Source organism: Dendrobates tinctorius, unplaced genomic scaffold, assembly GCF_039654945.1.
Source record: "Dendrobates tinctorius isolate UK_male_01 unplaced genomic scaffold, ASM3965494v1 ptg000174l, whole genome shotgun sequence".
Lineage (NCBI taxonomy): Eukaryota > Metazoa > Chordata > Amphibia > Anura > Dendrobatidae > Dendrobates > Dendrobates tinctorius.
Window position 1 is genome coordinate 14,248,598 of NW_027361841.1, and position 15,116 is coordinate 14,263,713.

General features: G+C 44.5%; 1 protein-coding gene across 1 annotated transcript in view; it reads left to right on the plus strand.

Moving 5' to 3' along the window:
* The first annotated feature begins 11,763 nt into the window (after positions 1-11,763).
* LOC141054091 (cadherin-related family member 4-like) overlaps positions 11,764-15,116 on the plus strand; it is a 188,692-nt gene continuing 185,339 nt past the window's right edge. The window contains 2 exon segments of the mRNA XM_073551252.1: positions 11,764-11,873; positions 13,226-13,366. Of these exon segments, the coding sequence (XP_073407353.1) occupies positions 11,798-11,873; positions 13,226-13,366 (217 nt within the window). The 5' untranslated portion in view covers positions 11,764-11,797.

Sequence of the window (15,116 nt, forward strand, 5' to 3'; positions counted from 1 at the left end):
TGACTTGTGTGGAACATTGCCAGACGCCTGAACTCCACTCTGCACATGATGTCAAGGCTTTTTAAGCAGCAGAGGCTAGTGGTTGAGTATCAACTCCAAAACACCTGTTGGTATTTTGGTTAGCCTCAGCATATAATGGCTGTAAAGTGGGCATGGATGTCATCTGACATTTATTTGGGTCTCCAAGACTTTTAAGACTCCACAGATGATGAGCAGTGATTAAGTCATAGTCACCGTGATGATTCAACTTCTGTGCCTACTTAAGCAGCTCACAATTAAACATAAAGCTTTGCATGCAGAACAGGTAGGGATAGAGAAAGACATAACACAGAGAGATTCTAGCAAGCACAGTCTCCTCTCATCTACTCAGTGTAGATTGAGTAATAATGAGGAGGTGGACACTTCAGAGGAAGAAGAGGAGGAACAGGATCTGGTGATGTCCAAACTTGAGCATCTGTCACAAGTGTGTCACGCCAATCTGGGAGATCTGGGGGTAGAAGATCTCTGCGTATAGTGAATCTGAGATCTTCCATTTAGCCTCTGTGTTTGGGTCCCATATGAATCTAATTTGGTTTCCTCTGGTGCTGAAGAGGTTAATGACCCTTTATATGCTGGTCAGAAACTTGTTGCTCAATTTTCAGCTGCTTCAGATTGGATCTTTACCTCTTCTTATAAAATCTGGCATGACCCTCTCTTTCTTGCCAGTGAAAGCTCTGCTTCCTTGCTCTTTGGAGATGCTGTGCTTAATAGGAGTTTGTTTTTGCTATTGGAGATTCATCTTCCTGTGCTATGTGCTCAAACTAATTTGTTGTGAGTAGTACCTGTGTGTGCATATCCTGGTCCCTGTTCCAATGTAGTTTATTTCTCTCTGTCCCTATCCTCCTCCCTATTGTTGGTTGATGTCTTAGTATGATAGAGGTTTTTGGTTATCCCTGTTTTGTCTTTTGTGTCTTGATCACAATACATTTCTGCCTCAGACTCCATTGTTTGCAAGATGGGAAAGACCATGGATTAACAGGAGCATAGTAAGGTCAGAGATTCATGCTTCTCTGACATCTAGCGTAACCCCGGGACAAGGATAGTTTGGGTCCCAGTTTCAGGGACAGTTTGAGGCCCCCATCCCCTACCTAAGACTGTTAGGTGGCTAGGGCTACAGAGGCTTGTAGCCACAAATACGTCATCTAGTCTCTCCTACATGGATGGGCTGAGGTGGGAATGAGGAAAAAGAGAGGGAAGAGGAGGAGATGGAGAGTCGTCATCATGATGGAGACAGGGAAGTGTTAGATGTATGGAGCTTGGCACATATGGCTGACTTTATGTACCACTGCCTTCTAAAATGGTGCTGCACCAGAAGGCCATTGTGCAAATTAGTTTGAAAAAATTCACATCAGACAACCAAGAAGGAGAGGCCAGAGAGATGCACAGCTGACAGTCTCATTTTCATTAAAATAAACAAAGCTTGAATTAGCACTTTTCCACACCATCAGATGAGAGCAGCACATAAACTGTTTTTAATATTCAATATTTGAATGACGCTTGCCAGTTGTTGCCTTTCAGGGGTCTATGGATGACGCTTCTATTAATTTTTTCCTAGCTATGCACTTTCTGCAAAGTCTTTACGACTGTATAAGTACAACTATACTTTCAAAATATTTACATTCTATTTTTTTTATGGATATAATGAGTCACCCATACAGTTTCAACAAAATACTAATGATGTGTTGGACTGTTTTTTTGTTTGTTTGTTTTTCATGATTCCATAATTTTTCCTCAGAATTGAGTGATTCCATAATTTTTCTCCTCTGCTTGTTCTAAAAAAGTAACCATTACTGACTACCACATTTTTTGTTCTTGATTTCTTTTAGTGTTTCTTAAAGCCAGAAAGTTGCCATTTGAAATGACTTTAGTTTTGTGCCATGTGTGTGATCTGCTTTTTTTCTACAAAATTAAATAACTGAAGAAACATCCTCCAAGGCCAGTGATTCTATAATTTTTGCCAGGGGTTGTATAAATCATGGCGAAGAAAGTAATGCTTAGTAAATCCCCAAAAGGTATAGGGTAGACAAAGACTTATTAAAGAATAATTGTAAACAGGAGAAAGATTGAGTCATAATATATATTGATTGAAAAAATATATATCATTACTAAATACAAGAAACTGGCACATAAAAGAACAGACACATATGGGACAATAATTTGAAATGGTAAAAAAATGAGGGAAAAAGCAGTGACAAAGTACCCAGAGAAAAGGCTGGGCAGTATAATAATGAATCAAACACTCACATAGCCAATCTAGCAATAATTAGTCAGTGTATAACAATATGGCAGTGAGGTCTAAGGTATACGGTTCTGAGAAAGAGTAGGGGGGTGAAAATGCCAGGGTAAAAAAGTTAGTTAAGATGCACAGTTGCTAACCATGGCAAACATTCCCACTCACAAAAACGTAGCCACCGATACCCAAAACTGGACAAAAAAGCAGAAAAGAGATGTAAAGGTCCAAGTATGCAATTAAGGGGCATTAAATCGGCAATTAAAATGCAGTGACATATCAAAGAGCCACTGTTAAAATCACAATAGACAAAAACAAAGTGGACCAAAATTAAATCTGCATTGCCCAGGACCCATAATGATGGTATGTATAGAGTGCAGGGGTCTTAATAACTACCCATAGTGAGCACAGGATCCAAATATACCGGCCAGCCATCCCCAATGCATGTTTCACAAGCGAACATGCTTCATCAGAGGGAGTGGCTAAAACTATCAAAAGTGCCTCTATAGACCAAGGACCTGGCGGATACATGTTCAACAAAGGTCAATGACTGCTAAGGTAACGGCACATGCGCATATGCCCCAAGAGGTGCGCTTTCACCCAAGTGTCAGCCAGACCAGATGCGGTCATGTGAGACGGCCGGCACCTAGCCGTAACCAGGCAACCGCACCACGTCAGCGACAACTAAAGGAGGAAGTGAAATCAAAAGAGGGGAAAGATACACACGGGCACATATCATTGGCGATAAATCATATAAATAAAAATAAAAAATCCAAAGAACAAAAACATTGAAAAGTGTGTGGCAGGGCTAAGGGTCGTGTAATTGATGGGAGATATGTGTCTCATAAATGGCTTATCTCCATAATGTAAGGCATAAGTAAAGCATACTAGATATTGTTATTGTTTTTGTTTGAAGGACCTGTGGTGAGGTCACAGTCATGTGACCAGTCAGCTGCTGGGAACGTGGGTGTGGCTACAGCCTTATAATGTGACCTGCTCCTGAACCAGGGAGCTGTATGTGGGGAGGACTACAGCTCCCAGCATGTGCTGAGACTCACGGTCTGAGTCTGCAACCACGAACGTTTATGTTTTGTTTGCCTAAGCTAGAGGCTATTTTTGGTGACACGCTGTTTTATGGTTTATGACAGAAATAAACCTCATGAACTTTGGAAGAACCTGTCTCCTGATTGTCTCCCGCTGCACCTGAGTGAGTCACATCCCTACAATTGGTGGAGAATGCGGGCATCGGTCCCAGCAGAGACTTGAGACAGTTGCTGCATGTCCTGGGTGAAGTTTGCAGCGGGGCAACAAGCACTGCCGAGAATCATGGAGGACCTGCTGAAACACCTGGTCCAGTCCCAGGCACTGCAGCAGGAAACCAACAAGCTGTTGTTACAGCAGATCCAGCAAAGCCAGCAGGAGCAGCGGCCGCAGTTCCAGCAGAGCCAGCAGCAACAACGGCAGCAGATGCAGCTTCTGGCAACCGCCATCCAGGAGGGCAGGACGAGCGCCCCAACCCCAGGTCGGGCTGATGCCACCGACGTCGAGAAGGCGGTAAGATGCGCATTACAAAAAATGACCCATGAGGATGATGTTGAGGCCTTCCTGACGGTGTTTGAAAGGGTGGCTGAGAGGGAAAAACTTCAGCCAGAGCGGTGGGCGGAGGTACTGGTCCCATACCTAATGGGGGAGCCCCAGAAGGCGTACTTTGACCTGACAGTACAAGATGCCATAGAGTATCCCAAATTAAAAGCGTAAATTCTCGCCCGCTTGGGGGTAACAATGACTACCAGGGCACAGAGAGTTCATGGTTGGGCCTATCACCGGGACAAACCCCCGCACTCCCAAATGTTTGACCTGTTGCACCTGGTCCAGAAATGGCTGCAGCCAGAGTCGGCTTCCCCTGCACAGATGGTAGAGCGAGTTGTGATAGATCGGTTTGTGCATTCCCTGCCGAGACTTCTACAGACTTGGGTTGCCCAGGGTGATCCCCAAAATGCTGATGAACTGGTTGGGCTGGTCGAGAGATACCAGGGGATGGAAGGTTCCTTGGGGAAGCAGCCCATTCCGTATTGGGGGTCCCAGCAGGGGGCGGAGTCACAAAAAGGGGTGGTGCGTCCAAGGTCAAAAGGGGCGGGGGAGGCGGTGCCCAAGGTCCCCTCGGGTGTTATTTGCTGGAAGTGTCATGGGCCAGGACATATAGCGGCCCATTGTCCCCAGACCACCGAGCAGATGGACTGCAGCATGGGACGCCGTAGTTCATACTACGCATATCCAGCTTGCAGTGTGAACTCGCTACCTAACAAGGGGCCACAAGTGTGTCCCGTGAAGGTGAACGGTCGAGCAGTAATGGCGCTTTTGGACTCCGGGAGCTTGGTGACTCTTGTGAGGGCCAGTTTTCCTCTAAACATACTTCCGGGTAAAAAGATTGGTGTTCGGTGCATACATGGCGATGCAAAGGACTACCCTATGGCTAGGGTGAAGATTGAAACGGCACATGGCACCGAGTCGCATGAAGTTGGCGTTGTTCGAGACTTGTTGCATCCCATAATTATTGGCCGGGATTTCTGTCTGTTTTGGGATCTGTGGGGGATGGGTTCTGAGTGTGTTAGCAAGAGCAGGGAACCAATCCACCCCACTGAGGTATCGCCACCACCAGAGGCAGACGAGTTTCCTTTATGTGTCCTTGTTGGGGATGAAGAGGAAGGGTCCCCTGTACCTGACATCCCGGAGTTAGGGGTGGCCGGGGAGAATTTTGGGACTGCCCAACATAGGGACCCCACACTAAGGGAAGCCTTTAACAATGTCACCGTCATTAATGGGGTTGCACAAGAGCCGGGAGCAGACACAAGGTTTCCCCATTTTATGTTGAGTGGGGAATTGTTGTACCGGGTCACGAAAATAAGGGATAAGGTGGCAGAGCAGTTAATAGTACCAGGCCCCTATAGAGGAAAAGTGTTGGACATGGCCCATTCACACATCTTGGGGGGACACCTGGGTGTGAAAAAAACCCAGGAACGGATTGTACAGAGGTTCTATTGGCCTGGGTGTCACCGGGAAATAGTAAACTATTGCAGGTCCTGCCCGACATGTCAGTTAACTGCCCCCACCTCTCATTTTCGGAACCCTCTTGTGCCACTGCCCATTATTGAGGTGCCATTTGAGAGAATTGCCATGGACTTGGTCGGTCCCTTAGTTAAATCAGCTCGGGGCCATCAGTATATATTAGTCATCCTGGACTATGCCACACACTATCCTGAGGTCATTCCCCTGAGAAACTCCTCCGCGAAGAGTATAGCCCGTGAGCTGGTCCATGTGTTTTCCCGGACGGGTTTGCCGAAGGAGATCCTGACCGACCAGGGGACACCTTTTATGAGCAAGGTGATGAGAGAATTGTGCAGTCTTGCAAATTTCCCAGTTGAGGACTTCAGTGTACCATCCGCAGTCAGATGGCCTTGTTGAGAGGTTTAACAAGACCCTGAAGAGCATGCTGAGAAAAGTCATAGAGGAAGATGGTAGAGACTGGGATTGTCTCTTACCGTATTTACTGTTTTCTATCCGTGAAGTTCCCCAGGCCTCCACAGGGTTCTCCCCCTTCGAGCTTCTGTACGGCCGGCATCCGCGAGGTCTCCTAGATATAGCCAAGGAAACCTGGGAAGCCGAAGTCACGCCCCACAGAAGTGTCAATGAGCATGTGGCACTGATGCAGCAGAGGGTTGCGAAGGTGATGCCCATTGTTAAGGAACATCTCCGCCAGGCACAAGAGGCTCAGGCCAGGGTCTACAACCGGTCAGCCAAAGTGAGGCAGTTCAATCCGGGAGACCGAGTTCTCGTGCTAATCCCGACGGTGGAAAGTAAGTTCTTGGCCAAGTGGCAAGGGCCATATGAGGTGGTGGAGAAGCTGGGAGATGTAAACTACAAGATCCACCAACCCGTAAGACGGAAGCCATACCAGGTTTACCATGTTAACCTTATCAAGCCGTGGCAAGATAGAGAGCCAGCGGTAACTCCATGCTTGCTGGGCAACCTAGAAGGGGAGGTTGGAGCCGTTACCATAGCGGAGACTCTATCGAAGGCCCAGAAGCAGCAGTGCCGGGAGTTACTCCAGAAAAACAGCGACCTGTTCTCAGAGTTGCCGGGGTGCACGAAGGTGGTCGAGCACGAAATTCTGACCGAGCCACATGTGCGGGTGAACGTGAAACCATATCGTATTCCTGAGGCCCGGCGAGAGGTAATCTCCAAGGAGGTGCAGCGTATGTTGAAGCTCGGGGTCATTGAGGAATCCAAGAGCAGCTGGTCGAGCCCGATTGTCCTGGTCCCAAAACCTGATGGTGAATGGAGGTTCTGCAACGATTACCGGAAGCTGAATGAGGTCTCCAAGTTCGACGCGCCACGCGTTGATGAGCTCATCGAGAGACTTGGACCTGCCAGGTACATAACCACTTTGGATCTGACCAAGGGATATTGGCAGATCCCCATGGCACAGGAAGCCAAGGAGAAGACAGCATTCTCCACACCAGACGGGTGCTTCCAGTATGTCCGGATGCCGTTTAGCCTACAGGGAGCTCCAGCAACCTTCCAGAGGGCGATGGATAGAATCCTTGCACCTCATAAGCTATACGCTGCCGCATACCTGGATGATATCGTCATCTTTACCCCGGACTGGGAGACTCACCTGGAAAAGGTCCAAGCAGTGTTTGACGCTCTAAGAGAGGCGGGGTTTACAATAAACCCGAAGAAGTGTGCCTTGGGGAGAGAAAAAGCCAAGTACCTTGGATATGTAGTGGGGCGTGGCGAGATCAAACCACAAGTCAATAAAGTGGAGGCAATTCAAACATGGCCGAGACCTCTGTCAAAGAAGCAAGTTAAAGCCTTCCTGGGGATTGTGGGATATTACAGGAGGTTCATCCCAAACTTCTCCACAATGGCTGCACCTCTAACTGATCTGCTTAAAGGGACAAAGTCAGTGATGGTCAGCTGGTCCGAAGAAGCAGAGTCAGCCTTCCAAGAAATGAAGGGAGCTCTTTGCAAGCAACCCGTTTTGGTGGCCCCAGACTTTAAACGTGAATTTGTCCTCCAGACAGATGCCTCAGATGTCGGGGTAGGAGCTGTCCTTTCCCAAGAGATACGTGGGGAGGAGCATCCTGTTCTCTACTTGAGTAGGAAGTTGACTTCTTGTGAGAGAAATTACTCAGTTGTAGAGAAGGAGTGTTTGGCCATAAAATGGGCAGTGGACACATTACGGTACTACCTGGTGGAACGGAAGTTTAGGTTAATATCCGACCATGCCCCACTCAGGTGGATGAGGGAAACCAAGGGCAAGAATGCTTGGGTCACCCGCTGGTTCTTAGCCCTACAAGACTTCAGCTTCCATGTAGAGCATAGGGCCGGGAACCTACATGGGAATGCCGATGCCCTCTCCAGAATCCCTTGCCTGGTAGGTGAAAGTGCCAAGCCCCACGGCTTTAGGCAGAGGGGGGAGGTATGTGGCAGGGCTAAGGATCGTGTAATTGATGGGAGATATGTGTCTCATAAATGGCTTATCTCCATAATGTAAGGCATAAGTAAAGCATACTCGATATTGTTATTGTTTTTGTTTGAAGGACCTGTGGTGAGGTCACAGTCATGTGACCAGTCAGCTGCTGGGAACGTGGGTGTGGCTACAGCCTTATAATGTGACCTGCTCCTGAACCAGGGAGCTGTATGTGGGGAGGACTACACCTCCCAGCATGTGCTGAGACTCGCGGTCTGAGTCTGCAACCACCAACGTTTATGTTTTGTTTGCCTAAGCTAGAGGCTATTTTTGGTGACACACTGTTTTATGGTTTATGACAGAAATAAACCTCATGAACTTTGGAAGAACCTGTCTCCTGATTGTCTCCCGCTGCACCTGAGTTAGTAACATCCCTACAAGTGCATCAAAAGTCAATATATATAATTATTAGTGATGAGCGAATGTGCTCACCACTACTTGGTACTTGCCCGAGTATCACTGTACTCGGGGTACTCGGTGAGCACCGAGCACTTCCAGGATTACTCGGCGGGAACTCGGGTCTCCACCCAGCATTTTTGCCAGACTTTAGAGACCAAATCACACTGCAGGGATTGTCTGCCAGGCAATAAAACACTGCAGCCATCTTTGTTGTGGTTGTGCAGTGATTGGCTGGCCGCACAGCATCATAAGGGGTATAAGAAACCGGATGCAGCCCTGCTCGGAGCATTCAGCTCTGGATTGAGAGAGCGTAGGGAGAGCAGCTGCCTTGATAGGGTCAGAATTGGGGATTTCTTAGTTAGTGTGGGGTCTACCATCCTAAATACTCACATCCAGCTAAACCAACAGTCTTTCTAAGGACGAATTCCGGAGTATATAGGTTCTACTGTAAGGTAGGCAGGGTAGTGTACGTCGCTCTATACACATCAGTGCAAGGCCTGCAGGCACTGTATGTGTGTATATAGATCATTGCATACATCAAGAGGGTCTATTCCCTTCCTGTGTTCTGGTGCTGTTGCTGCTGTTACCTGTAGGATATATTAGCTGTATATAGCTAGCCCCAGGTGTAATTGGAATAAAGGCCACACATTTTTTGGTGAGGTATCTCCGTGGCTGCTCATATCTTTGCGTGCTCAAAGTTTGGCCAGTTTACAGCTGTTTTCTTTTTTTGGGCTGGTTGTCACTTTTGGTTAAATACAGCAGTACTTTAACCAGTACTTTTGGTTAAATACGCTCATATCTGTGCATGCTCAAAGGTTGGTCAGTGTATGGCTGTGTTCTTTCTTTGGCCTGGCTGTTACTTTTGGTTAAATACAGCAGTATTTAGCCAAAAAAAAAAAAAACAGGCCCGCGTTTGTCGTAGTGGTATCTCTGTGCCAGCTCATATCTGTGTGTGCTCATAGGTTGGCCAGTTTACAACACCTCATACATCCGTGTGCCAAAAATTGAGGCATTTTAGGCCTAACTTCCATTTTTTTGGCAGTCTGTCACTCTCGTTATATCCAGAAGTCTTTTTTATCCAAAAGATAAAAATAAAATTATACAGTCTGTTATCTCAGGCTGAGGCCTGGTTTATCTGTGGTGGAAAAATCTTTGCTTCACAGGCATACGTTGCATAGTTCTGTCTGCTGGCCTTGTTCTACTCATAATTTTGTGTTTTCAAAAAATAACACAAAACCTAAAAAAATGAATACAGTCTGTTATCTCAGGCTGAGGCCTTGTGTATCTGTGGTGGAAAAATCTTTGTTTCACAGGCATACTTTGCATAGTTCTATCTGCTAGCCTTGTTCTACTCATTAATTTGTGCTTTCAAAAAATTACACAAAACCTAAAAAAAAATTAATACAGTCTGTTATCTCAGGCTGAGGCCTGGTGTATCTGTGGTGGAAAAATCTTCGCTTTGCAGGCATGCTTATCACATATAATTTTTCTCCAAATAAATCCATTTGTATTGAGCTTTTCAAATATTTCAGTAGTCCATTTAAAATGGGCATGGCAAGGGCCAAGGGACGGGGAAGTGGATGTGATACTGATGGTGCATGCAGAGGACGAGGCTGTGGCAAAGCTGAAAGTGGACCACAGCAAAGACCCACATCTTTACGCTCAACCTTCCTGTCCCAGTTTCTAGGGGACCGCACCACATCACTATTGAAGCTAGAGCAGTGTGAAATGATTGTTGGTTTGATAGCGGATAATGCTTCTAGTCACTTAGCCACCACCACCACCATGTCTTCCACATGGTCAAGTGTGAGTAGCCGTGAGTGTGGACCAGATATTACTCACCCTGATCCTCCTTCCTCCCACCATATTGAGTGCACTGAGAAAACTGATCCCACACTCGGACTCTCCGAAGAGCTGTTCAGTTTTCCATTTGGATATTCTTGCCTCTCGCCCGCTCCACTTGAAGCGGGGCAAGATTATATTCCATGTAGAGATGCACAAATCTTTGAGCAGCCACGGTCACAAGAGGTGGACGATGATGAGACACAATTGCTGGAAAGTCAGTAGGAGGAGCAGGGTGTGGATGTGGAAGACGAGGTGGTGCATGACATAGTTACTGACCCAACCTGGCAGGAGGACATGCAGAGCAAGGACAGCAGCACACATGCGGAAGGAGGCATATCGCCCAAACAGGCAGGAAGAAACAGTGTGGTGGCCGCAGACAGAAGGCGTGCAACTGTTCCCTGTAACACCAACAGGATGGAAGTTGCCATTCCAACTGTTAGATCTTCCCGAGTCTGGTTATTTTTTAAAGAAGCAGTGTGGTGGCCGCAGATAGATGGCGTGCATCCGTTCCCCGTAACACCAACAGGACGGAAGTTGCGATTTCAACTGTTAGATCTTCCCGAGTGTGGATATTTTTAAAGACTCTGCTGATAACCCCAAACAGGCCATTTGCAGCAATTGCCATGCCTGCATCAGCAGGGGTAGCAAAACTACCAGCCTGACCACCACCAGCATGATTAGGCACATGGCAGCAAAGCACCCGACGTTGTGGGCTGAACCCCAGGCTCCAGGAACACTGTCTGCAGGTGACAGCACTGCTTCTTCCACTGTTTTGTGTACAAGCCAATCCCCAGTTCACCGTGCCTGTGAAGATGCCTCGGGCCCTGCACCTGTTGTTGTCCATAGTCAATCAACACCATCATCAAGCCCGACCACATCCTTGTCCCAGCCCAGCCTTCAATTGTCTATACCCCAGTCATTGGAACTCAAGCGGAAATATGCAGCCAATGCCCCACAGGCCACAGTAATTAATTCGCACATGTCTTGTCTGCTCGCACTCAAAATGTTGCCTTTTAGGCTCATTGAGGTGGAAGCTTTCCATAGTGGAGTTTGGAGTGTGACTGTTTGAGGTTGTGGACAGGTGTCTTTTATACTGATAACAAATTCAAACAGGTGCTATTACTACAGGTGGAGGAAAGAGGAGCCTCTTAAAGAACAAGTTACAGGACTGTGAGAGCTAGAAATCTTGAATGTTTTTAGGTGACCGAATACTTATTTTACACCAGGCAAGGTGATTATCTAGAGTTGGGTTCTCATGCTGACTCTTATAGTTGTGGTCTACCTATGATGTTAATTACAGGCATCTCTCATCTTTTTAAGTTGGAGAACTTGCACAATTGGTGGCTGACTAAATACCTTTTTCCCCACTGTATATACACATGTATATATTCTATTATATAAATTGATGCAAGTATTTGAACACACTGACTAAAACAATTATGCATGGACAGTAATTGAAGACACAGAAGTAAGTTCAATCAAACTTTAATAATTATGCTACTTTCCTGTTCATGAAGAGAACACCGCACCTAGAGAAGCATAGCAACGTCAGAGTAAACAAGAATGAGCCAAGTGTACACATTTTCTTATTGGGCTCCATTAATAATCATGTACATAGCACACTTATATGTTTACTTTAGATCAGTGTGAAAAGAGCAGCAGTGTGTTACACAAAGAGTGAGGAAGAGACAGGAAGATATCCATCAAGACTTTCAGGTTTAGATGCTTTACTGGTGCCATTTCCACATAAAATGATGACTTCAAAAGGAATTTTTAGAGCTCTATTCGTATTTGCAAGTAAGTCCATCTGTTAAAGTGTCTGTCCAAGTTTTCTGCCCAAAGAGATTTTGCAGGGTCGTAACATTAGAATGTTGATAGTCACTCCTTTCTATGTCCAAGAAAATAGAGTTTTTGCAAGGTCATAGAAAGGAATGTTTTCACTCCGCAGTCTTTTACTCAGTCTTGACTAATTGTTTTTGTTACTCAGGGTGGAAACATTATTGTGATTGCTGTCCACCAGTGTCAAGTGTGATTGTTCCATTCTCCCTGCAAATCCTGTCTTTAGTCAAAGAAATCATTAACATTCTCAAGTTCCAATGGAACAAAGACATTTAAAATAAAAAAAACTTCCTTATCTGTATTATAGAAAATGTAATTTACATCATAGAATGTCGAACTTGTAATCTCAAATACGTTGGTTCTACAAAAAGAAAACTAAAAACTAGAATCAAGGAACATCTCCATGATGTGAGCCAACTTACCAATCGTAACATGTCAAATGCTTCGAATCATTTCATTACGACACACAACAGACGACTGACAGACTGTTTGGTTTATAGTATAGAGCACATCTCTAAACATATACGTGGAGGTGACAGGGAGAAGGTCTTACGTAACAGAGAGACCTTTTGGATCTTTTGATTTCACACATAGTTTCCAACAGGATTGAATCTAAAACATGAAATTATGCTTCATTAGTAGCTCAAAAAGGATTTTTTTTGTTAAAAAATTTCTTTCTTTGTTCCTTATGTTATATACAATATTTTGGTTGCTGAGCTTGCAATGCTTAAAGTTTCTTTAATGTTTGATTTTCTATACATGTATACTGACACAGACCAAGTATTGCTGGTTCTCTACAGGTGTCTACTACTTAATCAACCAATCAATTTGGTCATGCCTTGCTTTTGAATCCCTCACTTTTTGTTTTAATTTTATCCAGCCGAGTCTAAGAACTCAGCTAGCGTTTGAAACGCGACCAGCGTTCGAAACGTGTCCAGCTTTTTCCTCACACACCTTACCCCCAACTTACACCTATGCTAAGGTGTATGCAGTAGTGCTTGCTATGTTTTAAAAGATGCATTACAACTTTATGGATTTTATGGATTGAAGCTGGATCTTTACATTTCTTACAAGTTTATCTGAAACAATTACAAATGGGAAGAAATGGAAAAACTTTGGTCAGGGAAATTATAAGTGAACGAGTTACAAGCACAATCACATTTAAAGGCAATTAAAACCCGATCTTTAAGACAAACACTTTGTAGAATTTAATTATAGTATATGTGCATTATTTATAATTACTGGTTTTCATTATTATTGGTTGTTTATCTCACAAACGTTTTTTTCATTGAGGTTTTACTAAATTATTATGGTGCTTATATTTGCAGTGATATATCAAGTCATTGCAGTCACCTTTGATAAAGAAACTCCATTTCGATTGCCTGAAGGTAAAACAGAAAATCAAGAAATTGCTAAAGCTTCCGGAGCTGGTAGAACATTCCGTATAGATGACCCATCTGTACCTTTTAGAATTGACCGAAGTAAGAATATATTGCATTTCTGTTTGATGGATTGACTAATATCTGTTTGCACTTTGATTCTATGTTGATGGTATATTTTTGTTATTTTAAAACGTATACACTTGTCACATGCAGAATACATAGTAGCATAGTAACATAGTTATTAAGGTTGAAGGAAGACTTTAAGTCCATCTAGTTCAACCCATATCCTGTCCTAACTTGCCCTAACATGTTGATCCAGAGGAAGGCAAAAAAACCTTATGTGGCAAACAGTAAGCTTCACATTGGGGAAAAAAATTCCTTCCCGACTCCACATACGGCAATCAGACTAGCTCCCTGGATCAACGCAATATTAAGGAAACTAGTGTATATACCCTGTAATATTATAATTTTCAAGATAGGCATCCAGTCCCTTCATAAAATTTTAGTAGGGAATCACTCATTACAACATCATATGGCAGAGAGTCCCATAGTCTCACTGCTCTTACAGTAAAGAATCCGCATCTGTGTATGCTTAAACCTTCTTTCCACCAGACGTAGAGGATGCCCCCTTGTCCCCGTCACAGGACTAAGAGTAAAAAGATCATTAGAAAGGTCTTTGTATTGTCCCTGCATATATTTATACATTGTAATAAGATCACCCCTAAGCCTTCGATTTTCCAAGCTAAATAACCCCAAGTGTAATAACCTGTCTTGGTATTGCAGACCCCCCAGTTCCCTAATAACCTTGGTCGCTCTTCTCTACACTGGCTCCAGTTCAGCTATGTCTTTCTTATACTCCGGAGACCAGAACTGTACACATTATTCTAAGTGTGGTCGCACTAGTGACTTATATAGAGGTAAAATTATGTTCTCCTCATGAGCATCTATGCCTCTTTTAATGCATCCCATTATTTTATTTGCCTTTGCAGCAGCTGCCTGACACTGGCCACTAAATGTGAGTTTGTCGTCCACCCATACACCCAGGTCTTTTTCAGCGACAGTTTTGCACAGTGTTTTAAAATTAAGCACATAATTATACATCTTGTTCGTTCTACCCAAGTGCATGACCTTACATTTATCCCCATTAAAGCTCATTTGCCATTTATCAGCCCAAGCTTCTAGTTTTCATAAATCCTCCTATAATATAAAATTGTCCTCCTCTGTATTGATTACCCTGCAGAGTTTCGTGTCATCTGCAAATATTGAAATTCTACTCTCTATGCCCCCTACAAGGTCATTGATAAATATGTTAAAAATAAGCGGGCCCAAAACTGACCCCTGTGGTACCCCACTGCTAACCGTGACCCAGTCCGAGTGTGCTCCATTAATAACCACCCTTTGTTTCCTATCCCTGAGCCAGCTCTTAACCCACTTACACATATTTTCTTCTATCCCCATTGTTCTAATTTTATGTACCAACCTTTTGTGTGGCACTGTATCAAAAGCTTTTGAAAAGTCCATGTACACCACATCCACTGCAATTCCTTGGTCCAGTCCAGAACTTACCTCTTCATAAAAACTTATCAGATTAGTCTGACAGGAACGGTCCCTTGTAAACCCATGTTGATATTGGGTCATGAGGTTATTCTTCTCCAGATATTCCAGTATAGTATCTCTTAGAAAACCCTCCAGGATTTTACCCACAGTTGAGGTTAAACTCTCTGGCCTATAATTTCCAAGTTCAGTTTTTGTCCACTTTTTGAATATTGGCACCACATTTGCTATAGACCAGTCCTGTGTTTCAGACCCTGTTATTATGGAATCTTTAACCCCTTCCTGACATCCGACG